A 25,883-nucleotide genomic window follows, 5' to 3' on the forward strand; every position below is an offset into this window, starting at 1 on the left:
ACATAAAGTCTGCTTTTAATCCACCTGAAACATCATATCCAATAAAGTCTGCTTTTAATCCGACCTGAAACATTATATCCAAAATCGATTACCCAAATAAATATGTCTGGTCTTTTTACAAATATCAATTAGACAGTTCAAATCACACTCCAATGCAATCCACACAGTAAACAAATTTTCATACCCAAAACACCCCTTTACAGTTGAAAATTACAGTTCTGGGCCTCACCCACAAGACACTTCCACCATTGTTTCTTCATTCATTCATTTCTTCATTTCCAAATCTTTAACAACCTTCCTTAATCCATCTCTCCCAAATATTCAAACAATTTCATCTCCAACATCAAATTTTTCCTTCTCATTCAATGTCAATCTCCGATACATTTACTCTTGAATATACCCCAATTCTTCCTCACCCTTCTCAATCCTCACCATATGGTGGACTCTTTCTAGATCCCATTATTCCCCCTTTATTCTTCAATTGCATTTCTTCCCCTTCAATTATTAGAACCATTTCTAAGTCCCCTTCTTTTTCTTCTCGAAATTGTGTAGTTTCTCTTAAAGGCAAGAAATCAATATCGTTTAAGGGTGTTTTTTCTTGTGTTAGTCTTAAGGATTATAGCAATAATGGAGAAGAAGAAGGAAATGTGGAAATTAAAGATATGGGTTTGGAGAAAGGGAACCTTCAGTCTACCAGACGACGCGGTGCCATGAATTCTTCTAAGCATTTATGGGCTGGTGCTGTTGCTGCTATGGTTGCCAGGTCTCCTTACTTTTCCTTGTTTTTTCATGTTTAATCAGGGTATTTTCCAATAATAATTAAAATTTTCCTATTGGCAAACATCATTGCAGGGAAAATTATGCAAGCTAATTAGCCATTTGGGTTTTTTTTTTCAAATAATTGTGAATTTGCTGTATTTTTTGGTATAAATTTGTGGTTTATTTACCCTTTGTTTTGATTGAGGGAAATCAAGGGGTGGCATTTCTCATTTGGATACTAAAAGGGAAGATAGGTAATACAGGAAATAACTCCATATTTTGTACAAAACACGTCCTTCCAACAATAGAAAGATTTGGAAGGAACACACAATAATGTTAAATGTTCCATCCTCTTCCTTTCCTTCTTGAAATGTTATCCAAACACACTCTTAGTGAGTTGGTACCGATGTATAAAATGATTTATGAATGGGCATCAAATTGGGGATGAATTTTAAGTCTTAATTAACCAGTATGTAGTGGAACTGATATGGTATGCCGTCTTCCATTCCTCCTTAAACCCTTATCATTGTTTGTATGAGTTGGTTATACTGGGTATGATGATGATGTAGGGGAACTGATATGCTGCTTGATTTTGAATGCTATGATAAATGGTTGTTGTCGGGGTGTACAATGTGAGCTCAACATAGAGCACAATCAAGCTCTTTAGTGTAGAGTCTTCAAGCCACCACTGTTTCATTGCTGTATGAGATGTTAACAGCACATCTGTAGTGTAGAGTCTTCGTTTTCATGTAAGGATGTTAATCACATCAAGCTCTTTTCGATAAATTGTAGGAAGATACGCATTTCCTTTTAAGTAGGTGTCACGTACTCTCATTCCAATACCACTATAAACTTATTAGAGAAAATATTGGCTTCCCTTCAACTTCGACATTTTTCAGCATGATTTATCAGTGTAAGGCTGTTTGCATAGTTGATCTAAGATGATCCTGACCACTGAAAAGTAATAAGTGTGATAAACGTTATATGGGGTTTTGTTTCAGACGTTTTTATTTAAGCTCATTAAACCATTCACCTTTAGGACATTGTGATGTTTGCACTAGTTTCCTCTACTGGACTTTTTGATATATGTGTGTGTATTAGCTTGTTGATGTAATATCTTATCCAAATCCAACTTCTTAGCATAAAGTGCATATTAATATCATCATGATGATAACTTGATGAATTTGGTGCTGATCTCATGCTGTTGAGTCTGAGATTATTAGCTATATTAGATTCCTGATTATGTATGGCACTCGTATCCCTTTGCGGATACAAATGTAAAGTTTCGGATCATAACTAAATTCTTGAGCTATGACTTTCTTATGGGGCTACATTTTATTGACATCGGTTAATGGATTATAAGTGAGTTCCACTGTTTCAGAACTGTTGTTGCCCCACTTGAGAGACTGAAGCTAGAATATATTGTTCGTGGTGAGCAGAAACATATCTTGGAGCTCGCTAGAACAATTGCTGTCACTCAGGGCTTGAGGGGCTTTTGGAAAGGGAATTTGGTTAATATTTTACGCACAGCTCCTTTCAAGGCGATCAATTTTTGTGCTTATGATACATACAGTAAGCAACTACGCAAATTACATCTTTTTGAGGGAGCAAATGTTGAAAGATTCATTGCTGGAGCTGCTGCTGGAATTACTGCTACTGTTCTCTGTTTGCCTTTAGACACTGTATGTATCCTTTCTATTCTCTTTTATAGAGTCACATTATGAGATGAATAAGAAGCATTATGGTTGTTACTCTAGTTGGGGGGAGTGCGTTGAACATTTATGGTTATAAGATTCATAAAACAGAAATTTAAGTTGATGAAACTGCATAAGCTCCTTGCGTTTTTCTTAGTGTAGATGGAGTTTCTGATAATTATATTGAAATGATGTGGTAAAGATCTAAGTTATATTAACTGTTGTCTGCTTATGAAGTGTTTAAAATGTTTTGGGAAATTCCACGTGGTAACCCTGAATTATTGGCTTTTCCATGTGGTAGACAAACATTTTTTTTAATCTGCTTGGTGACCTTGACCTTCTAACTTTTTTCCACGTATTAGACAAAAGGGAAAATTTTTTATTAACTTTACGCTATTTTTACCCAGTGTTATGACATTTTTTTAAAAAACCAACGTCGTGATCACCCTAATTGACCACATATTTCGAAATCTAGTCGAAATAAGTACTTAATTTTACCAAATCTACCACATAAAAAAGTTGAAAGCTCAAGGTCACCACGCGGATTCAAAAAAACATTCATGGAAAAGCCAAAAACTCAAGGTCACCACATGGAATTTCCCGAATGTTTTTGTAGTGGCATTAGAAGTATGATGATTATAAGCTTTTGGAGGTTTTTCTTTGTTATGTGTTAAATATAAACTGTTTTTAATCCTTTAGATTCGAACCAGAATAGTTGCTCATGGTGGGGAGAAGTTGGGTGGCGTTGTTGGTGCTTTTCGCTATATGATCAAAACAGAAGGATGCCTTTCTCTTTATAAGGGCTTGCTTCCATCTATTATGAGTATTGCGCCTTCCAGTGCAGTGTTCTATGGGGTGTATGATATTCTTAAAACAGCTTATTTGAATTCACCTGAAGGAAGAGAAAGGATTCAGAAAATGAAATCATACGGAGAAGATATAACAGCCTTGGGTCAATTGGAATTGGGACCTCTAAGGACCTTATTATACGGGGCTATTTCTGGTGCTTGTGCTGAAGCTGCTACCTATCCATTTGAAGTGATAAGGAGACAGCTTCAAATGCAAGTTCGAACAGCAAAGTTGAGTACGCCTGCAACTTTTATTAAGATAATTGAGCAAGGAGGGATTCCTGGTCTCTATGCAGGATTGCTTCCTAGTGTTCTTCAGGTATGTAAATGCTCTTCCCTTGTACTTGTTATTGCTAATTTATGTTCATATTTATGTTAAAGATTGAGAAATTTGGAAAGAGTTGTTCTAATCCTCCTCCCAAGTAATGATAGAAATCATGGGCTTTGTTGCATGACTTGTATCTTCTCTTCTAGGATTGATTTTATGGAATTTTTTTAAAGCATGGGCAATACTATCTTTTAGCACCTCGTGAGTATTTAAGTATGAAATAAGGTGGTAAATGATTGGTGGTAGGCGGATGATCTATTAGAAGGTAGATTTAAATTGGAGGGTATGAGACTTAGCGAAGCGATCTTAAAATTGACATGCAAAAGGCACTTCATTATTTTAAATTTTTCAACTTAAAATAGTGTATGATGAGTTAGATGGTTGAGAGATGTATAATAAAATATTGGGAAGTAGATTGTAAAGTTAGTTGAAAATGATGTAGCAAAAGGTGAATATGATATAGAAAATGGGCAGGTGTAGATGTTTCTCTATACCCTTTGTGTAAAGAGGGGGGGAAGTGTATGCATTACCGATGTTTGTGATTAGTGCTTTATTTGAAAACTACTGTAATTAAAAGTAATGCAATTCTTGATAGAATTAGGCCAAAACCATTTAGTTTTATAGTAGATTTTTTTTTAATATTATGAATATATTTACACATAACTTATATTGTATCATGTCGAACTCCATAATCCATACTATATGAGGTTCAATTGAAGCTTCGTGTTCAAAATTCTTCTCTTTCTTTCCTTCCATATTCCATCGGCACCGAACAGTGGGACTTTTCTTCCTTTGCAAAATATGACAACCCCCTTCTCTTTTTTTGTGTAACTTTTATCTCCAAAAAATGATGCTCTTCATGTTACAAGAAGGTATGGCTTAGGAGATGCCATGATCGCTTCAAAGAATATAATAATTTGACTAGTTAGAAGTTTTAGCATAACAAATCAAGGTGTTAGTTACTGTTTCTGTGTCATGGAAGATGTTCTTTGACTTATAGCTTTAAAATGACGTATTATAGACATTTATATAGAAACAAATTGATAAAAAGGTCTCTAGCTCATGTTAAGGATAAGTATAAGTTTAACTGCATTGGTTTTTCTTTGGGGAACTTCAAACCTATAAGAATTATTGGTAATTTATTTTCCTTGAGAAGTGAAAGCCTGTAAAGTTGGATTTGTTTTGGGTAGGTTGAAACCAATTGTGTTGGATTTGCTAGGGAAGTTCAATCCTATTAGAAATATTGGTATCTATCTGTGAAGGGAAAACCAGTTAAATTGTTTGGTAAATGGTTGGATTGTATCACTTACAGTTTGTTTGGTTGTAATGGTGGGAATAGTAATTGAAAGCTAATGTAATTTTAGTCGGAAAATCTCTTGACAAGTTAAAGGGTTATGCTTGTTCTACTTCAAACATCTCATTTTTCCAAAATATCCTTTCCAGTCCATTACCATATGAAAATGTGGTCTTAGGTGGTAATAGAAAATTGTGAACAAAAAAACGTTTGTATGATCAAAGTTTCATTATCATGGGAATAACGTGGTACATTTCACGAACATTTACACTACTAATTCCCATATACCATCGTTTAATACCAAAAAATAAATTTCCCTGTTTCACTTTCTTGAGGTAGCCTCAGAAGCTCATGTAGGTGTCTATCTATGTGGCTGTATAAATATTAACTAAGTTACAACTCCCTTGAGCTGTATTGCACCGGATAATTATACACCATAAGACGGTGACCAAAGCTTAAATTTTCTGAGTCTAGTTTATAAAATTGCCTACACTTTTATTGTGTCCATTTGCAATCATCTCAACTCAATTTTTATTGCCCGCATATATGTATATTGTTGTTCTGCATCTATAATTTTCGACAAACTGAGCAAACCTATTATTCACTCTTAGATCCTCTTTGACTTGCTTGCATATAAGTCTAAGGAGGGTGAGGGTTCCTGTTTCATTGTTGTTTGTTCGTTCGATTGACTAAATACTCTGATACCACTTGCAACTGATCAAGGATGAGTTCTTATTCCTTGCTATATCAGTGTCACTGCTATATCCTAATCAAAGCTGATATCACTCTGTATACATGAATTGCACTATCTAAGTATCTATCTTCTATCTCTGGGCTGTGACTCTTCATTAAATGGTAGCATTTTTGGTTGGGTGCTATTTTTCATAGATGATTAAGATAGAAAAAGGAAGATGGATATCTGGGTCATTACAAGAAAATTCTTTACTGTATAAATGGCATTTAGTGCTCGTATACATTGGCAGAATGTTAGCTGTGCTGGTGCACTGCTTTTTCTGAACAGGAATAGTTTTAATTCGCACAAATTACTCTCTTTTCCAATTCTTCTGGATTGGTTAAAGATGATGTCAAGTAGCTAATCTAAATTATTATCCTACAAAGAATCCAAGATCATATACTCCCAAGATGGGTTTTTTTTTTTTTTTTTTTTTTTTTTTTTTTTTGTACCATCTTTACTCAATTACACCCTACATAATACAAGTCCTCCTTCTATTCTAACATGGGTAAAAGGCGAGCTCTTTTTTTCTATGGATTATTATGGCCTAAAATACTATGACTATTTTAAAAACAGTATTGACGTTTCAGAATTCAGATCAAGGTTATATTAGAAAAAAAATCCTTTTTCACCAACTCTTAAGGGTGAATTGTCGATATAAGCATTAGACAGTGATTCCTAGCACAAGCCTGTTGATGTACTTCTAAGCCTAACACTTTTTTTTGCCTTGGGCATGTTCAGGTGCTCCCTTCAGCAGCAATAAGTTATTTCATGTATGAGTTCATGAAGATAGTACTCAAAGCAGAATGAAGCCGCGGCTATTTCGAAACCAGTTGATGTTAATGCATGGGCGAGCATGTCATATACTGCCACTCGTAAACCCATTCTATTTCGACTGCTGGCTGCAATTTTCTCCACCAAAGTGGTTTGCCGGTGTCCTGTCACGTTTAACACAATCATTTGGTTACGACTGGCTAAAGCTGATGATCAATGCCTGTCATGTGCTTTTTTTTGGTAAGCAATAGCTGATATCATCCTCGATGCTCCCACTTATTTCGCGTGTGTATCTACTATCTGCTGAAGCGTGCGCTTAGCATATCAAGACACCTAAACTTCGTGTAGTTTAACCAAAGTTGCTGGTCGAGAACCTCCATATGGATGTAAATAGATGAACTTAATTCATTTTTAACATTTATAGGCAAAAAGAAATTGTTTTGCTTTAATTATTTGGTGTTGTGCAATATATTTTTGCCCTATGCAGAAAATTTTGCTGTCTACTATAACAACTCAATTTAAGAGGTTTAGACAGTGAAAGTATATGACCAATTGACCATCCATTGGGCCTTCTCTTTTGCAGTTCAATTTTCACAAAAACTGCTGTTATTTTTAGTTTAGGCCAATTTTAGTTTGTTTATTCGAGTAGCCGATAGATGTGGCATTTTTTGTTATCGACATAAGTCATTTTTTTGAGAAAATATTTAGCACCGTTAGTTATTAACTCTTGGTTGTTCACTCGTGGAAACGTGGTCAACAATCTAAAAGCCATTTGGCTTTAGTCAACTTCCATTTACCAAACAAGGCCGCGTTTGATAAATATGTATTGTATGCTGTAAATGGTAGTGAAAAATTAGTATAATTTTAGTTGAAATATCTCTTGACAAGTTAAATGGTCAGGTTTGTTATACATCAATTATCTCATTTTCTTCACAAATTTCTATCCAATGCATTACCATATGCAAAGGTGGTATTAGGCGGTAATAAAAAGTTGTTAATTAAAATAACTTTTTTATGATCTAAGTTTGGAATAACATATGAAAATTTGCACTATAAATTATTTTTATTACCATCATCAACCACCAATCAGAAAGTAATTGTTTCCGTTAGAACGGTATCATCCTGGACTTATGGTAATAAGTGTATTCTGAATGTAGCAGATACAAATCAAAAAGAAAATACTTATTATTAAATAAAATAAATATGCACAAAAATCATTGTAAATGTGAAAAAAAAAAATCAGAAATTCTCAGGACTATCATCCAATTGCTTCTCATCTTCAATATCAACCTCCAAAATCTCAGGAATCCTCTGTTTTAAGTAATTACCAAGCCTAGCCAATACAGTACTTCTCATATGCCAGAACTTCCCTCTTAATCTGATCTTCACAAATGGTCCATCTACCTCTGCAAGTTCAGCAACCCCTGTCATTCCCACTGATGTATCAAACAGTTGTGCCAATTCTACCCTTGAATCTTCTAGAACCTTCTCTATGTTCTCTTCTGTTAAGTCCAATGGCTGCATTGCTGCTGATACTGCCACCACCGGTAGCTGTCGTCTCGCCCGCCGAGCATTGGTGGGTGGTGTTTGGTGATGATGAATGAAGGTTGAGATTCCATGTATAGGATGGTGTTTCAAGGAAGATGGGGGTGTTGGTGGTTTGTGTTTTAGATAGTAGTGATTAGGGAGTAATAGTTTGGATGCCATTTGTTATGTTTTTTTGATGGGTTTTGTGGAAATGTTGGAACTTTGTATGAATGAATGAATGGTGGGTATGAGCTTTGTTCCCTTATCATCTACCTTTTGTGTTACCCTTACCCTTAATTTCACTTTTTGCATTCTAGTTTTCTAAATAGACTTAATGATCTAAAATTTATTCGATCATGTAATCGAATTCGATTTGATCCAACTTCAAGAATGCTTTACAATTATATATAAAACAATATGGATGCAAAATATGATTTCAAACCGACCCGAAACATCTAATCCAAAATCAACTCGATGACCCGGATGAACACCTCTACTTGGTCAACTTTTGCACTTTTTATGTTTGTATGTGGAATGCTTTTTCTTGTTTATATTAGTCGTTATACTTTTTATTTTCACGATATCTAATGTATTTGTTTGATTCTTAATATTTTTAGTTGCATGTAATTATAAGTTCAAAAGTTGATATTATAAAAATATGCATCGAAAATAAAAAAAAATTACATGATTATGTTTTTTCTTGTATGCAGAAAATAAAAATTAAAACAATATTAAATGATGAATAATAGTTATCATTCAAGTGTATCAATTATTTCAAACTTGAGATAATATAAAAAAAAAATATCTTATTTAAGATGGTCTTACTATAAGATAAAATTATTTTATTTTTCTAATTAATAACTTTAGTCATAGATTTGTCCGCATTAAGCAAATTTATGTCTAAGTTGGTGACAGAGGGAGTAAAATCAAACAAAAGTAACTAAAAAAAAATTCAATTTAAGATTAAACCTTGTCAAAGACAATTATCAAGAAGAAAAACAGGTAGGTCATAAACTTTTGCTATGTGGTTGTTATTTAATTGTATAAAATTTTTTATAATGCAAAATTAAAATTTATACTTCTAAAACATTGACTTTTTTGACTTATTGTCTCCCCTTAATATTAAATCTAGATTTATTATTTATTCATTATTCTTAATTTGTGATTAGTTTTTAATCTATAGGTTAAAATATCGTCAAGTGAGATCTTGTTTGATTTATCTCAATGCAAAGATTATGTTTAATTTTTTATTAATTATTTATTATACATGGTTAAAGATATTAAGAAAGTGTATTGGATAGCGTGCAAAAGCAAACATTGCAAGTAAATTAAAATGAAGTAGATGATTGAAATGAAGTAGATGATAAAAATGGAGTTAAGTGGGAGGTTGAACAAGAAACCATAATTTTGTTTGTTTATTCAAATAATAATAATAATAATAATAATAAAAAGACTCCTGAACAAGTTACCATTAATATAGCGTATAGGTATTTTTATTAGACCATTTAAATTAGTAGATTAATCAATCCTCAATTCGAACCCCACAAGGGCATTAATTCCCAGCATAGGATAGGATTAAGGAGTATTAACTCTTAACCACTCTCACTCTTTTTATTCCTTCCGTCATGCCACCACCTCCAGACGATGCCCCCATTTGCTGCTTCGCCGACGAAGATTCTTCCTCCGATGGTAAACATTGCCCGCATTGCCGCAAATCGGATCCTTCCTCCTCCTCCACTTCCTATTTCGACCCGATTTCCGAAACTAATTCGGATAAGTTTAAGCGGATTATCTCTGCATCCATTAAAGGTTTTGTTATTGGAGCTGGATTAAAGGGTGGTGTTTCTATTTTCTCTCTCCTTGCTCGATTAAGTCGCCGGAAATCCTCCAAATCTATCAAGTTAGTCAATTCTTGAATTTATTGTAATTTGTCAAATTTTGTTTTTAATAATGGGTTTTGGAAATTTTGTGATAAATATTGCTTTGCATGATTTAGGAAAGTGGGTGATGTTTCTAGTAGTGAAGAGATTTTATCAGTGGTTACAGAAACCTTGCGTTACGGTCTTTTTCTTGGTACTTTTGCCGGTACTTTTTCTTCTGTTGATGAGATTGTTGCTGCTTTTGGTGGTCATCGTAGGTAAGTTGTTTGTTAACCTAATCTCTTTTATAATGTCAGATTTTAATTGTACTTCTATCAATTATTGGTCATGGTTGGTGAACTTGTGATTCTATGAAGTCATTTTTCTTAGTTTCTTAAATCACATTAAATCAAATCTTTTTTTTTTCTTTGCATGAATTATGAACTTTGTAGATGTGTGGATGAAACATGTCTTGAGTTTAATTTTGGGCCCACGTTTATCATGATAGTGTGCACTTCTTCTGTTTGGAAATCGTTTGTTGTCACATTCACATGATTCCTTATAGTTTTAAGGAAGTTTGTTATCTACCACCATTTGATTTATATAGAGGTAACTGGTAAAACACTATCTTAATACACCCACAATTTTAATTCTAGTTTGACTGAAAAGCTCTTAGATTGTATCAAACAAGGAACAAAATAAAGCAACAACAACAATTCCTAAGCATAAATCCCAAGTCCCAACTATATGGGTAAAACAAGGAACAAAAGAAACAAAAATAAAACGGAGGAAGTGTGTTTTTTGCAAAACACTCCTTTCGAGCTACAAAATGAATTAGTCTGTCATTTTATTCTCCCATTGCTTACAACTAAAGGCTACTTGAAAATTTTCTTTCTTGGGCCTTTAGTATCAATTGTATAGGAATTAGGTTAGTTTTAAAGATCAAAGGTGGTATGTTGCAGAGAAAATATAAAGCTATTTTTTCACAGGAAGTATTTGATTGTTTTGATCTATTTAGAAATTGTGTATTATAAGGGGTGTTTCTTATTTTTTTGGTGTAACATGCATCTGTCTTATTAAACTTTATAATAGGGGAATTTAGTTGGTGTATTCCCCAGTCCCCACCACCACTCATCTTACAGTGGTGTTTAGGGACTTCCAATTACATATAAAACTCAACTATCATTGGGGACATTCTAAACTTGAAAAAAAGAAAGACACATGTTATGAATTGACGACTGAGTGGATATTACAACTGTTAAACATTTGTCATATCCACTCAGTTCAATTCATAAAATATGTTTATTTTTTTCAAGTTTAGAATGTCACCGATGATAGTAGAGTTTTATATGTAACTGGAAGTCCCTAAACACCACTGTAAGATGAGTGGTGATGGGGACTGAAACTAAAACTAAAGTTTCAGTTTTGCTTTCTCATTTCATTAAAAAAATGGCCTTGTAAACGTGATGGGTTTGATCTGTGTCCATAGTTCCTCCTGTAGCTCCGCTGTTGTGGGGTTAGTGCTATAGTGGAATAGTGGCTGAGAAGTCAAACACAATGGTGTCTAAATCTTCACCTTGTCACTATGAAGTGATTGGTTTTGCTATTATTTTCTTTGAAAAAAAACAATGCTGTTTTTTGCCTTGTCTTCTTAAAGATAGTAGTTGACATTTGACAATGAGAATAAGTTGGTCATAAATTTACCGGAAAATCTTGAATCTCGATATCATGCTATACTTATTGAAACAAGAGTGCAGTTCTAAATTTTCATCACAATGGAAACCTCAACTTTTTCCCAAAATCTGTAGCATGCTGACATCTGATTTAGTCCTTAATCTGGTTCTTTTGTTGGTTATTGAGTCAGATACTGGATTTCTTTAATTCAGGACTTCGAAATGGAGGGTGTTATTGGCAGGTGCAATTGCTGGGCCTTCTATGCTATTAACAGGATTAAATACACAACACAATAGCTTGGCTATATATATCTTCATGCGAGCAGCTGTGTTGGCATCTCGGTGTGGTATTAAGAGCAAGCGATTTGGTCGCATTTGCAAACCTTTGACTTGGGCTCATGGAGATATCTTCCTCATGTGTCTTTCCTCCTCCCAAATTCTGTGAGCTTTTATCTAAACATTTTGTTGATAGCAATGCTTGAACCTAGGATCTAGAGGTTGGAGATTGGTTCTCCTTGCCACTAATCTAACTACGTAGCTGCATATGTGAAATTTTTGCTTAATTTTTGTAGACTTAGTGTTCAAGATTTACAATTTGTAAATGTCGAATAACTTGTGATAATTGTATTGTCTAATGAGTAATGACAATGTTTTTTGTTGACATGAATGCCATAGGTTACTGAATGGTTTTTCATGTATCCAAAATTTATGGCATTGGATGCTGCTGAATTGTGCATCTGATGATTCAAATTTTAGATTTACATTTACTGTAGTTAACCATCTGCATGTTAGTTATTCTACGTTGTTTATTTGTGAATTAGTTACTGTTTAATTGCCTGTATTTGGTCTATCAATACAATAATTATTTGATACAGGCTCCTACTTTTGCATAAATAGTGTTTTTGCATTCTATATACTTAAATTGCAATTTGCCTTTTCAGATCGGCCTACATATTGAAGCAAGAATCTTTACCTTCATCATACAAGTCGTTCCTCAATAAACACGGTGGAAAGGATATCTCCATTCTGCAGGGTGTAAAAGATATTGCGAGTGGATTGCCCTTTTCTAATCTAGGGGTAATAGAGAAGTATTACAAATCAATTGGTATGAACATCAAATTAGATCCTGAAATGAAAGTCCCCTGCTCGGTATGTTTCTTTGAGTCCCACGTTGTTTATACAATTAAAACTTTCTTTAGGTAAAAGTGGGCTCTGTTGACTTAAGGGAAGATGTCATTTGGTGGGAAATGTAGCTTATGATGAGGATTTGTAATTACAACTTGAGGAAAAAAAAAAACAATGTCCGTTGTGGTTTTGTGGGGAACAAAATGGTTCTTCTAACTTTTTATACAATTCCCTCTTTTCTACCCTGCCCCAAGCCATCGCATTAGTTGGCATATTGTTATTGTTAATTTTTGATGGAGTCAAAGACGCATAGTTATTTAATTTTGGATTATAATGGAATGTAGTAAATTCATCATCATCATCCTACCCAGTGTATCCCTCTCATAGAAAAACTATGGACAGGGCCTGGGGAGAGAAGGACATCGGCAACTCATACCCATAAAGGAGAGCGCCGCCAAAGGAGTACTATGGTTGGAGAAAGATAAAGAGACGTAACTACACGGGAAAGATAAATTAAATGCCTATAAATAAAATAAATAAGTAGAACCAACTACAAAATAAAAGAAAACAAAAAACTAATAATAAAAGAAATGAGAAGCAAGAGGGCAGAACACGAAAAAGTAATCTAAGACGACATCAGTAGTCTAAAACATGGATATGGCGCCTCCAACTACCCCTATTCCAACGCATGCAAGTCAACTTTTATTAGCTCATCCCAATCTCGACTCCTCTTACACTCTACTATAATGCTTTTTACTCTCCTTATCGGGGCGTCGAAAGTCTTTCTCTGCACATGTTCAAACCACCTCAATTTATTTTCACGCATTTTTTCATAAATAGGGGCTACCCCTAGTTTGTCCCTAAACTCTTGGTTTCTAATTCGATCCATCAATGTGTGCCCACACATCCCTTTGAATGTAGTAAATTAACTCATTAAATCATGTAAACTTATTTATGTGAAGTTGTAGATGATGTTTGCTTTCAAACAACCTCTTTTTTTTTACAATCTGTTTTGTGTACATATCCAAACCCCAGCTGGGTGAAAGCCTAGGTGGAGCCATTTAATGGTATTGGATAGTGAAATACTATAATGGAATGTTGTTTCCCATATGCATTATGGGATTGGGACAATCTGTTTTGTTGCAGTACAAGGGACTGTCATTTTGAATCATTAAATCATTTCTTTCTATTTGAAATCACTTGTACTCTGCAATGTCTTACTGTTAATCTCAATGGATAATTCAGTTTGTGCATGGGAATCAATCATGTGAGGCGCATTTCCTCACGTTTCTTGTCGAAGCTTATAAAAGAGCAGTACCAGTGTATCTTCCAGTATATTTGGTTCCTGCACTGATAGTTCATCGTCAAGACCTATTGAAAAGGTAAATTTATTTGAGCAATTATGTCATTCCACTCACCGCTGAACTTGGCTGCAAACAGAAGTAGTTCTTTCCACTCAGTCTCAACTCATTTGCAAGAGCATTTGGTCTTATGATTCCCATTGGAACATCATGCATGACTTCTAAAACAATTTAAATGTGTTTGACCATTGTTCGACATAGCTTTTATGCTCCATGCTTTTTCATCACTACATGGTCTCAACACCGTAAAAAAAAAAAAAAAAAAAAAAAAAAGAAAAAGATCTTTGCAGCACATGGCTATCTTAGTATTATTTTTTGAATTTTTTCCTGTACTGCTTATTATTCAATCTCATCGCATCAATATAAAGATCTGGTCGTTGAATGAAGTTAGGTTCTTCTGAGGTGTAGTGGTTAATCCTTTCACCTTTGCACCTCATAGGGTGACTAGATCATGATGCATTGTAATAAAACAACCCAAGTAATGTTTCCAAAGTTGACTGAATTCTTTTGTTGGTTTGATAAAGGAAAACGTAAAAATTGACTCATTAATTAAACTAGTAATTTTTTTTAATAGAATGGATTATGAAGTATGTGATTCTCGGTAGAGTTTTCAAAAGAAGGATCTATAAGCACTTTGTCAAAATGTTGTGCCTCAAGTCTGTGATAAGAATAAGATACAGCTTCATCTCATGCCTCTGACCTTGTATACCTTGCATTTTCTTTGAAATTAAGTTATGGGTTTTAAACTGAATAAACCTTCTGAATCCTTCCTATTTTTATTGTTTTGTTTTGGAAATTCTTTGTTTAGCTTTGTTACTTTTTATTGTGCAGACCTTACTCCATTGTGGGAAAGAGTGTTTTTGGTATAGCGCGTTCTAGCTTGTTCCTGTCGACATATTGTGCTTCAGCCTGGTAGGTATTTTTTTCATCTACTGTCATATATAAGTGCAATTGGGTCTTCAATATGCATTGGTGACATTTGGGTGTTCGCATGCAAATATTTAAGTTTTCGTATAAAAACAAAAATCTCAAGCATACTGAAGGATAAAATGTGAGATTATAACTTATGTTGGATCTGAAGTCTGGAATATTCTGCATTTACACGTCTGAAGACTTTGGTGTTTGTTTCTTATGTAAACCATAGAAAATGTTAGATTCAACAACAAGATCAAAAATCAAATTGGCTTCTAGTGAAGGAAATACATTCTTAGGCCCACCTCTGAAAATAAGAGGCTGCATTTCATATACTGATAGCTGTTTAGTAAAGAAACTTCTCTGGCTAGAACTCTTCATTATCCTTAACTAGATGTTTCAATATTTTTATCCAATTTGAATTGACCTTGGGTTTTACTCTAAGAAAATTTGACCCTTAACCAAAAAAAATCTGACCCGAAAAATTAAAATAGTGGGTCAAACCTGACCATAATCCAAATCGTTTTGTCCCATTTGCCAATTTGGTCAATTTTTTTTGGTTCCACGGCATCACTTTTGAGTCGGAACCCATTATATTTTAGTCAATTTCGTTTTTGGATCGATATTTCCTAGTTGTAGAGTTGTATACTGATCCATCACTATAAGAAAAATAAATTTTATAAACTAAAAATATCACTTAATTTCGGAACTTTGGATAAGTTGCAATATGGCTTAATTAAGTTTTGGGTGTCTTGGGTGATGGATGTTTGGTTATGTTTCGAATTTTATTCTGATCCACTTAATCAACTTTTCCTGATGTAGTTATATGTTATTAACTTTCAGATTGGGTTTTGAAACCAGGTCATGTAATTTGGGGTGAACATACATCATACAAGTTTTAGGTTGGGGAAATTCGATTTATTTGTAATTGCTCCGTCCCACCGAGTTTACATTTTTATCTGTTTGATAATTATTTGCTATATCGTAGTTTGCTGCAAGTCCTTTTGTGAACTTCTGGTGAATCTTTTATATTAGGGTACTTCTCCAGTTACAGGTTTAAGCTGCAGTTAACCAACTTACCATTGTTTCAGGATGTGGACATGCATTCTTTTTAGGATTTTCAAGAGATGCACCATACCGATGGTGGTATTGGGGACGGTACGTTAGTTTCTCTTATGCTTCGTTTCGCAATTCAGATTGATATACATCCTTTCCCCACATTTATTCTAAATGGGTATTGGCTTATGAACAGTTTCCACCTGGCCTTGCATTAGCCATTGAGAAGAAGAGCAGACGGATCGAAATATCACTCTATTGCCTAGCTCGTGCAATTGAGAGTTTCTTCACTTGCATGGCTGACATTGGATATTTACCTCAATCACTAATGAATATCAAGAGAGCTGATGTGGTTGTTTTCAGCTTATCAACAGCTATAATTATGCACTGTTATTCTCAGGAGAGGGAAGTTTTTAAATCGAAGTACCTAAACGTTCTTGATTGGGTCTTTGGTGTGCCATGCCCACCTTGCTACACGCCTCGCTATAAAAACAAGTAGAAGAATTCGTACATATGAGGCATCAGGTGAGTGATTTTTCACCCACAAGTTGTCTGCCCAAGTTTACAGCTTACCAAAGAACAATCTTTAGAACAGTTGGGTAATAGGGCAATGTTGTTGGTTCAAGTTATACTAGCAATGATTTGTAAGTTGTAACCGTCATTCGAGTGTCAGGCACCTCAATTTTTTTTTTATTTTGATTCGGGTAGGTACAATATCTTAGAGGTTACACGCAAGAGGAAAGAGAGAATTAATATTTCTTTAGTTAGTTACCAACCTATAATTATAAATATTGCTTATTGACTATAATTGTCGGAAAATATTGTAATTAAATTTCTCAAAAATAGGAGTATACAAATATATCAATGGAAGGTTGCAAAGGCAAATTTTTTTATATTTGGGTAACTGGTGATGATCCCTTACAAGCAAGGATGGGAGGGTCGACAATGAGAATTAAACTCAGATATTATGTCAAATCCATAATTTTTTATTGCAAAGGCAGTTAGTCGCATAACATGTTTTCTACCAAGGTCATCACTTCACTAACTAAATCTTCTCTCACCCATTGTCATTACGGCCCGTTTGATTGTAAATATTAAACAATGGTAATAGAAATAATTTATAGTGTAAATTTTCATAAAATGTACGATGTTATTCACATAGTAATGAAATCATGTTATTTTCATTGTAATGAAATTTTAATCTTAAAAGAATGTTCACAATTTACTATTACCATTTAATACCACGTTTTCATATGAAAATGCATTAGAGTGAATTTTTTTTGAAGAAAATAAGATGATTGGAGGACAACAAGCATGCCCATTTAACTTATCAAGAGATATTTTCACTAAAATAATACTAATTTTTCATGATCATAATATCAAATACAAAACGGGCCGTTGATGACCCACCCACCCACCAATCACCATATCCTAATTACTCACTTTTCTTTTCTGTGATACTCCAACAAGTCAACAGCTGCATTAAAATACAAGAAGTTGGTAACAGTTGAGAACCCATCATTCATTAAAGCTGTACTACGTACAACTCCACACTCTACACCATCCCAAAAAAAATTGCACTCAAAACTACCACATACCAATACAAATCCCATTGTTTCCTAAGCCTTAATTAGTCCCAACAACTTCACCAAAAACACTTACAATTTCATGACATGCCCTGTTCATGATCATAGTGTTTCTCTGATTTATGTGTACTAAGTTAGGTTGAATACTAATGGCGGATGATGCGGTATTTAGACGGTGTTTGTTGTGCTTAGCGGTGGTGATAATAGTGGTTGGATACAACACACTTTCTTTTAAGAAAATGTTGGTGACTTACTTTGTGGGACTTGCTGCTATTTCTGGTGTTCTGTTGCCTGATTGGGATTTTTTTGATAGAGATCCTTTTCAATGGACTTACCCTCTTACTGTCGATCAGATTAACCGCTCAGATGTTCTTAGGAACGGATCTACTAGGTCAGTTCATAATTCTTTTTTGCTTTTTTTTGTTTTGTTCTCTTATTCAGTTATTCTTATTCTTATCATGGAGGTTACGAGCATGTTAAATGTGTTCAACTGTACAGGGTCAAAAAGTTAGGGACATTAATGTTAAATTATATAGTGTATATGTAAAATGTTATAAAAAAGCCTGAGTTTGCTAATTTTTGCTCCGCCTATGAATTTTTTATAGTACAAAGGTTAAACTTTTTCGGATATTAATTATTCTTGTTCATGTAGTCGATCTTATATCATAAATTAGGACTTTGGATTTCCATGTTTGACGTTATTGTAATGAAAATTCACAAATTCTTAAATGAGATAGTATTATAGTGAGCTCTATTGGGTTGATCCGTGTGTTTTTAGTTAATTAAACTGATTACTTATAATTTTAAAATGACTAATTTTAAAAATAAACTAACTATATGAGCTTATCTTATAATAAAACATTCTCATAGAAGGCGTTGAAAATTCTCCATGGTTTAGATTATTGTTTTATGTTTATTTTGGCTTACAAACGGAGATTATATGAATCGTGTAATTTGGTTGTGAATGCTTTAAATTCTAGGTAAAAGCCAACATGCAATTAATTTTATTTAGAGAAAATGTTCAAGGTAGCAAAATCATTAATTTTAATTTTGATCTCTCAAGTCTATTGCTTATAATATTTATATATATTTCTATTTTAGGTGAGTGTTTATTTTTGCTCATTATAAGTAATATACACTTAATGATAAATGTATGTTACGCAGGTTTCGGTTTTATCCGATAAGAACAATGATATATGGTGTTGTCTACGCCTTTGGTTTCTACAAGTGGTGGACGTATGTAACTCAATAAAGGGAAAATCACCATGGTTTCAACACTTGCTTTCTTATTCTATGCAATTCTAGCTTGTTTAGATCTACTTATCATGTCTTCCAAATTGCCTCATCAAGTTTTTCTTTTACAAGTATATTTTATCATGTATTAATAGTTCAGACAACCACTTTAGTAATTACTATTTATCAATTGATCTTATTTAGAAGAAAAAAAGTGGATTTTTCCGCTTTTTTATCATTTTTTTCACCGTATTTTTTCTCTCTACTCTAATCATTATGCTAATTTCGATTCTATTGTGTATGGGTCCTACAAACATAACTTTTCACTGGCTTCATGATACTCTATGCAACGTAGTCTAGGAAAATATGTAATATTCTAAATTGAGTTTTAAAAATGAATGATAGATTACTCATATTAATAATGTATATTTTCTTTTTAAAAGAGTCCATTTGCTAAGAACTCCACAATTAAACGTACTTGTTGGGGAACAGTCTTACAATTGGTAACCTCCTGGAAAGTTTTCTCGACGCCAAGTGAGGCCAAAGTACGCTGAAATGACTTGCGGTGGTCTATGGGGCTAGATTACAGTCTCCATTGACAATCAATGGTGGTCTGATGGGGCTAGCAAGTTACTAATGGTATCAGAGCAACCTTGCAAACGTGAGTGATAGTGTGCTTAATGGACCTAGCGGGACGGGTGAGTTTGATACTATGCAGGTTGTTCTTTTAGGTACGCATGAGTAAGGCTAAAGTGTACTGAAAGGATCTATGTTGGTCTGTGAGACTAGTTTATAGCCTCTATGGGTAGTCACCGACGGTCTGATGAGGCATGTATAGGTTGTGATAGAGATGTAGTCTTATTTATCATGAGCCTAGTTGATATCAGAGTAACCATAAAGAGAGCTAGGTTAGAGAGTTGGCATGAATAGTGAAACCCATGTGAGATGTTCCGTTTAGGTATCGAAGAAGTTGGTGAAGAAACTAACAGTCATCAACAGTCGGTTGTTGCATATATTGTGCTAATTATTTACAGTGAATGATATATCCGGTCTCGTAACACTTAGACATTAAAGGATACCTACTAAAGTATTGAATAAGAGATGGAATTACAATCCTCCATACATTCGTTGACTAAGAGATCTTTAGTAACGATGTTGGCTAAGAAATAAACCTTTGGGGGTGATGGATGACTTTAAATCCAAGAAATAAGAGAAGGAAGGTTTTGAATGAAGATATTGAGAGTATTCGTGTTGTTGCTAATAACAATAAAGTCATCCACGTAAACAACTTAGAACATAAGGAGCTTTTTTAAGTTATGTTAGAACTTAGAATATAATCTTGAAAAATCTAAAAAATTGGTATTTCAAGCAAAAAAATTTTTAATAAAGTAAGAGTTATCTAAAGAAGGATCTATTCCCAAAATATGGCTTAAATAAAAAATAATTCCCACTTTGCATTATTTGGGAAAGTATTTCCCACAATACCGTCCACGTGGAAAATTTTAATTTTTTTTTTTCAGATAAAACCGCCATCTCAAGTGGCGGTTTGCCTTAACCACAAAAACGCCATCTGAAGTGGCGGTTTGGTCCAGGTAAACCGCCACTTCATGTGGCGGTTTGCTTGTGACTTGATTTTTTTTTTTTTTTGCCTTAATTTTTTTTTTCTTTGATTTTAAAATAGTGAACGCAACATGCATTAAACTAGTTCAATACCATCTATTTCATAATAATCAATTACGAACCGACTTGTTTTGAAAAAAATAATTATGAAACTAATGCAAAGATATATTACAATTATGGAAACTCATACAAGAAGTTCAAGTCGTATAAGAATATACAAAGCTTGTTAAACTACAACCCCCGACCCCTTTTGTTTTGCACACCGGTCGATGAGATGGTGTGAACTCGTCAACCTCCGCTACTGGCCCCGGCATCGCCATGATCGCTGAAACATACATAAGTGTTATAAAAATCATTTAAACATTATCAGATTCAACATGTTGTTACAAAATTTAAAAAAAAAACATACTTTGTTGACCTTCAAGGGCATGTTTTCTTATTATGACCACTACATCCACAAAAGGTACACGAGTTACGAGGACACGTCAACGGTGCATCCATTTCGTTCCGTATACGAGTTGATCGCGGACGACCCTTTGCACGCTTCGTTGAGGGATCTGGAACAACTGTAGGACCATTCCAAGGATCGCAAGTGAACATGTCTGGACCGGGCATGAAAGACTTCTTATATGTCGATACGTATTTTGTAGTGCGAAATGAAGGGTCCACAAAAGCATCGTACGATATGTTACGAGCTCGACATACTGCAAGAACATGTGAGCAAGGTAACTTGAAGATGGTTGGTTTCTGACATGTGCATGATGTTGCTGTGAGGTCAACCATGTAGGATTTTCCACCTTTTCCTGCTATCCTATTGCTACAACCAGTGGTGACCTCGAATATCCCACGCACTGTGTCATATATCCTAACATCATGAAAGCGTGCTTTTTCAGCATTCTTATCAATCGTATCACTTGGTTTCTTCGCATATACATGTCCACTGTCTAATCTGCTTCTCCCTAAATCCCTCCTTGTGGCAAAGTATTCGTTTACCCGGTAGAATGTCATCCTAACTAATGAAGTGATTGGGAGTGACCTGGCCCCTTTCATAACGCCGTTGAACGCTTCAGACATGTTTGTAGTTCTCACTCCATATCGATGCCCACCGTCATGAATCAAAGTCCATTGGCGCTCGGGAATAGAACCATCCACTAAGTACTTGTACGCGTCCACATTAAGCTCTTTAAGGCGATTCATGTAGAAATTATACTTCCGAATCTTTGTCTGTTCAGAAGCTTTTCCAAATAAGTTCTTAACCGCTATGTTTTTAAACTTCTTATGCACGTTTGAAGCTAGATGACGTTTACAAAACCGATGGAATGCATATGGTTCTTCCCAACCTTTTCCAACTCTGTTCATTGCATGCAAAATTCCCTTGTGACGATCAGATATAACACATAAGCCGTCCCTCTTAGTGACATAATGCCTTATACAATCCAAGAACCAACTCCATGTGTCGTTGCTCTCTCCCTCCACAACGGCAAAGGCAAGTGGGAACAACTGAGAATTTGCATCTATGGACATACCAATCATAAGTGTGCCTCTGTACTTTCCGTACAAATGTGTACCATCTATAGAAATAAGGGGACGACAGTGGGGAAAACCCTTAATGGATGGTCCGAAAGCCCAGAAAATTCGCTGAAACATCACTTTGGTAGGATCCATTGTCGGTTGGACTTCTCATTGCACCATTGTTCCTGGATTAGATTGCATTAATGCCTGCAGGTACCTTGGAAGCTCCTCAAAGGACTTATCCCAATCCCCAAACACTTTTGTTATTGCCTTATTTTTGGCCAACCAAGCTCTCTTATATGTTATAACAAATCCGTATTTATTTTTTACAAAATTAACGATTGACTTCACCTTAAACGCTGGATCAACTCTAATCATATCCACGATAAGATCAGCAACAAATTCAGAAGTAAGGAGGGGATGGTCGTCACTGTAATGTACTGAGCAATCTTGATTATGACCCTTATATCGCACAATCTTAAATGATCCCGTTGCGGTCATAACAGCTCGCATCCTCCATTCACAACCTATATCCTCCGCATTAGTGCATTGGATAACGTACTTTGAAGGCTCCGACTCAATTACACGGAAGTTTCTATTATTAGAAATCGCCCATGCTTTAACATTCTTCTTAAGGTGGTCTAAGGAGCTAAACTCTTGCCCTATCCTAAAGTCTCCATTTTCATTCATAGAGTTGTCATCGTTCCAGGTCATCCATGCATCAATCAATCTTTGATCAACCTCATCAATTCTAAGCCAATCTTGAGATGGAGCACCATCTCTAATCGCTGCATCTAGAGCTTCTCTTCTTTCATCATCCTCTTCTGAATCAGAATCAATATGCTCATCCTCCTGATCTAAAGAGTCAACCTCGTTCGCATTAAGGCTACCCAAGTGACTCGTGGAAAAGGTGTTCATTACACCACCACCAATGCCACGTGAATGAGTTGGAGAGCTAATCTCATCCAAGTGCTCATTAACGTAATTTGGGTTACTTAACGTTTCTGTGAATGTATCATGGCGTACACTAGGACCTGATTCTGGAAGTTCCATGCTAGTCATGACTTCCCTCGCATTATCCAAATTTGCAACCAATTCAACATAAACCTCCATTGCCGTTCCAGGGGCTTGTGATGCCGCATAAGCAAGAGCACTTATGCTTTCATCATTCTTAATCGGGACTAACACATTTTTCCCAGTCACCGGATATTTCATCTCCAATTTTAACATAAAAGAGTTGCGATCACAACCAATTACATCATAGACTTTGCTAACAAACACCTCAAAAGTCGTATTTTGACGATGGATAAACATCACTGTATTTAATCCTCCATTATACCCAACATCGGATCCAGTATAACTTACTTCCCCACCCCAATACACTATAACGGGATAATGATCCATATTCTGCAAATACAAAGTAATAAACTTTCATTGAAGCATATCATCAAACACTTTATATGCATACAAACCAAATCCTAAAATTCAACTACAAATGTGTAAAATGTAAGCTTATATCATAAAAACAAGAGAATGTAAATTACCAACAACGTATTTATAACTTCAATTGACAACAATAATGAACAAAAAAACAATTTGCATATTGAAAAAAAATTAGGGTTGTTATTCATACCTTAAATGAGGTTGAAAATGATCTACTACACAAGGAAAGGATGGGAATGTAGTTGATTAGTTTAGTTGAATGAGAGGAATTGTATATTTGAAGTAAATGAGAGTGAATAAATTTTTTTTTAAGCAAAAACAAGAGCAGCAGCCACGATGCAAAGAGGAATAAGAAATGCAGTGAACAACTCGAAGCTGTTGTTTTGTACTGCTACAAAACCGCCACTTCAAGTGGCGGTTTACCCAAAAAAAATTTTTTTAAAAAAAAAAAAATTACCAAACCGCCATTTCATCTGGCGATTTTCTTCAATTCCCTAAACAAAACCGCTACCTCAAGTAGCGGTTATATTAAAAATTAAAAAAAAAAAATTTCAAAATAATCCTACGTGGACGGTAAAGTGGGAATTACTTTCCCATTTTAAGGAAAGTGGGAATTATTTTTTTATTTTGCAATATTGTGGGAATAGACTCTCTAAAGAAATGTAGATAAAAAGAAATAGAAAATTGTGGCAGCACATCTGACCTTGCAAGTTTATAAATACAACTTAAATAAATGCTTGTAAAGTAATCTCACAAAAATATAAATGTAAAATGTACCATAAATTTAAACATTTATAATGGTCCAATATAAATTTTGTATATGTTCAAAACTTTTATCAACTTACGCACATTAGAGAGTGTAGTATATCAACAAAATCGAGAGTTTTTATAGTTTAAATAGTGGAGAAAGACTAATTTTAGCTAACTGCTAAGGATAGAACAATGCGGAGTAGATTATTTTGATGTGAAGATGATTGGTGATGTGTAGGATTGGAAGAGGGAAGAAAGTGAAGTATTGGGTTGAATTTTTGTTGCCCAGAGGAGTCTAAATTAGTGGAGACAATATCATTAACACGTAAAACGTTGGTTTTGAATTCCGATTTAAAGAGTGATTAGACGTACTTAGACAAATTAACAAGAGGAATAGATGCCCATAACATTTGTTGTTTAGGGTATGCTTGAATTGGGTGTAAATATTTAAAGGGTGAAGTAAAGTCAAATTAATGAAATGAAAGCAAATAAAAATGCATTTAAAGTAGTTAAGATAGTTGAGTAGAAGGTAAAATAAGTATAAAATAAAAACAATAAAGGGAAAAGAAGATGATTTTCCCTATTATGGAGGTAATATATTCCCCCACCCTCCCTAAGCATAAAATAAAAATAAATATTAACCTACAAAATTGAAAGCTCCCTTCATTTTTCATTACTTTGCAATCATTCTTCCACCTCTACAACAATCAAATTTCACTAATTTCTCATTTATCAATTTTATTTTCTTACTTTGACTTTTTTTCACCCCCTTAAATATTTACAACCAATTCAAGCATGCCGTTAAAGTTATTTCCATCAGCTAGTCTCTTGAAAGACCGTCTCTTTAAGAAACGTATCTCAAGCCCAGCCCATTAAAAATCAATACCTACTTATAGTATTCTTAATGTCTACTTTCAATATCTTTAATGTTTACATACATAATTCTTAATGCCTACTTACAATATTTTTAAAAATATATAATGATTGGCCCAATTAGAGATCGTCTCTCAACCGTCTCTCACAATAATTTATGTATTCCATTTATCATTTTATGTTGTTTTATTTTATTTATATTAAAAATGTTTCTATTTATATCACAAATTTTAGACATAATTAATTTTGTTCATTCTCATTTTAATATTTTAATAATGCTTATAATCCACACTTATTTTCTAGTTTCCACTAACTAATATTTTTATTTTGTTTATCGTTCTCACATGTTTTTAACTAACTTTATAAAAACGTTCTTTTAATAGTTGTGGCCTATATATTTTTTGCACTAACTTTATTTTTATATTTTTTAATTAGATTCTTAAAACACCTACTTTTAAGACTTATATTACCTACTTTAGATTTTAAAACACATACGTTTAAAGCTTACAACACCTAATTTGGTAGTTATAACATCTACTTTAAATCTTTAACCGTCTATTTAGAATCTTATATTACCCACTTTTAAGACTTAAAACACATACTTTGGATTTTAAACATCTATTTTTGGTCTTAAAATTTATTTCTATTTTAGAAGTTATAATAACTACAGTAGATCTTAAAACACCTACTTAAACTATTCTTTATTATTTTAATTTTTAGATCTTAAAATAATAATTAATTATTTTAAAATTATAAGTGATCACTTTAAAACTATAAAAAATCACTTTTAAACAATAAGTAATCTTTTTAAGATTATAATTGATTATTTTAAGACCTTAATTAAATGTATAAAAAAAACCATCTTATTTTGAGAATTTTGTGAAATTATTTTGTCAACCTCAATTAATATATATAAATAAAAA

General features: G+C 34.0%; 5 protein-coding genes across 7 annotated transcripts; 3 read left to right on the forward strand and 2 right to left on the reverse strand.

Moving 5' to 3' along the window:
* The first annotated feature begins 146 nt into the window (after window positions 1-146).
* LOC130811206 (probable mitochondrial adenine nucleotide transporter BTL3) lies at window positions 147-6,921 on the forward strand. The gene is made up of 4 exons (XM_057677408.1): window positions 147-763; window positions 2,141-2,441; window positions 3,153-3,620; window positions 6,398-6,921. The coding sequence occupies exons 1-4, from the start codon at window positions 366-368 to the stop codon at window positions 6,464-6,466; spliced, it is 1,236 nt and encodes a 411-aa protein (XP_057533391.1). The 5' UTR covers window positions 147-365; the 3' UTR covers window positions 6,467-6,921.
* A 485-nt stretch (window positions 6,922-7,406) lies between these two features.
* LOC130811224 (nifU-like protein 2, chloroplastic) lies at window positions 7,407-8,268 on the reverse strand. Its single transcript, XM_057677432.1, has one exon. It carries the CDS (start codon window positions 8,135-8,137, stop codon window positions 7,670-7,672), a length of 468 nt encoding a protein of 155 aa, XP_057533415.1. The 5' UTR covers window positions 8,138-8,268; the 3' UTR covers window positions 7,407-7,669.
* Window positions 8,269-9,415: 1,147 nt separating this feature from the next.
* LOC130811204 (uncharacterized) lies at window positions 9,416-16,828 on the forward strand. Of its 3 annotated transcripts, XM_057677404.1 has the most exons (8): window positions 9,416-9,857; window positions 9,954-10,094; window positions 11,703-11,930; window positions 12,431-12,638; window positions 13,860-13,996; window positions 14,807-14,887; window positions 15,979-16,045; window positions 16,140-16,828. In XM_057677404.1, the coding sequence occupies exons 1-8, from the start codon at window positions 9,583-9,585 to the stop codon at window positions 16,440-16,442; spliced, it is 1,440 nt and encodes a 479-aa protein (XP_057533387.1). In that variant the 5' UTR covers window positions 9,416-9,582; the 3' UTR covers window positions 16,443-16,828. The 3 variants fall into 3 exon arrangements, with proteins under 3 accessions (XP_057533387.1, XP_057533388.1, XP_057533389.1); XM_057677405.1 differs by lacking the exon at window positions 11,703-11,930; XM_057677406.1 differs by lacking the exon at window positions 9,416-9,857 and having other exon boundaries at window positions 9,970-10,094; window positions 11,681-11,930.
* Window positions 16,829-17,440: 612 nt separating this feature from the next.
* LOC130811226 (signal peptidase complex-like protein DTM1) lies at window positions 17,441-19,040 on the forward strand. Its single transcript, XM_057677434.1, has 2 exons — window positions 17,441-17,920; window positions 18,694-19,040. Exons 1-2 carry the CDS (start codon window positions 17,679-17,681, stop codon window positions 18,779-18,781), a joined length of 330 nt encoding a protein of 109 aa, XP_057533417.1. The 5' UTR covers window positions 17,441-17,678; the 3' UTR covers window positions 18,782-19,040.
* A 3,022-nt stretch (window positions 19,041-22,062) lies between these two features.
* LOC130810905 (uncharacterized) lies at window positions 22,063-23,611 on the reverse strand. The gene is made up of 3 exons (XM_057677029.1): window positions 23,528-23,611; window positions 22,921-23,301; window positions 22,063-22,101 (listed from the first exon to the last, which is right to left on the reverse strand). Exons 2-3 carry the CDS (start codon window positions 23,296-23,298, stop codon window positions 22,063-22,065), a joined length of 417 nt encoding a protein of 138 aa, XP_057533012.1. The 5' UTR covers window positions 23,299-23,301; window positions 23,528-23,611.
* Between the last annotated feature and the right edge of the window lie 2,272 nt (window positions 23,612-25,883).

Source organism: Amaranthus tricolor, chromosome 4, assembly GCF_026212465.1.
Source record: "Amaranthus tricolor cultivar Red isolate AtriRed21 chromosome 4, ASM2621246v1, whole genome shotgun sequence".
Taxonomy (NCBI): Eukaryota; Viridiplantae; Streptophyta; class Magnoliopsida; order Caryophyllales; family Amaranthaceae; genus Amaranthus; species Amaranthus tricolor.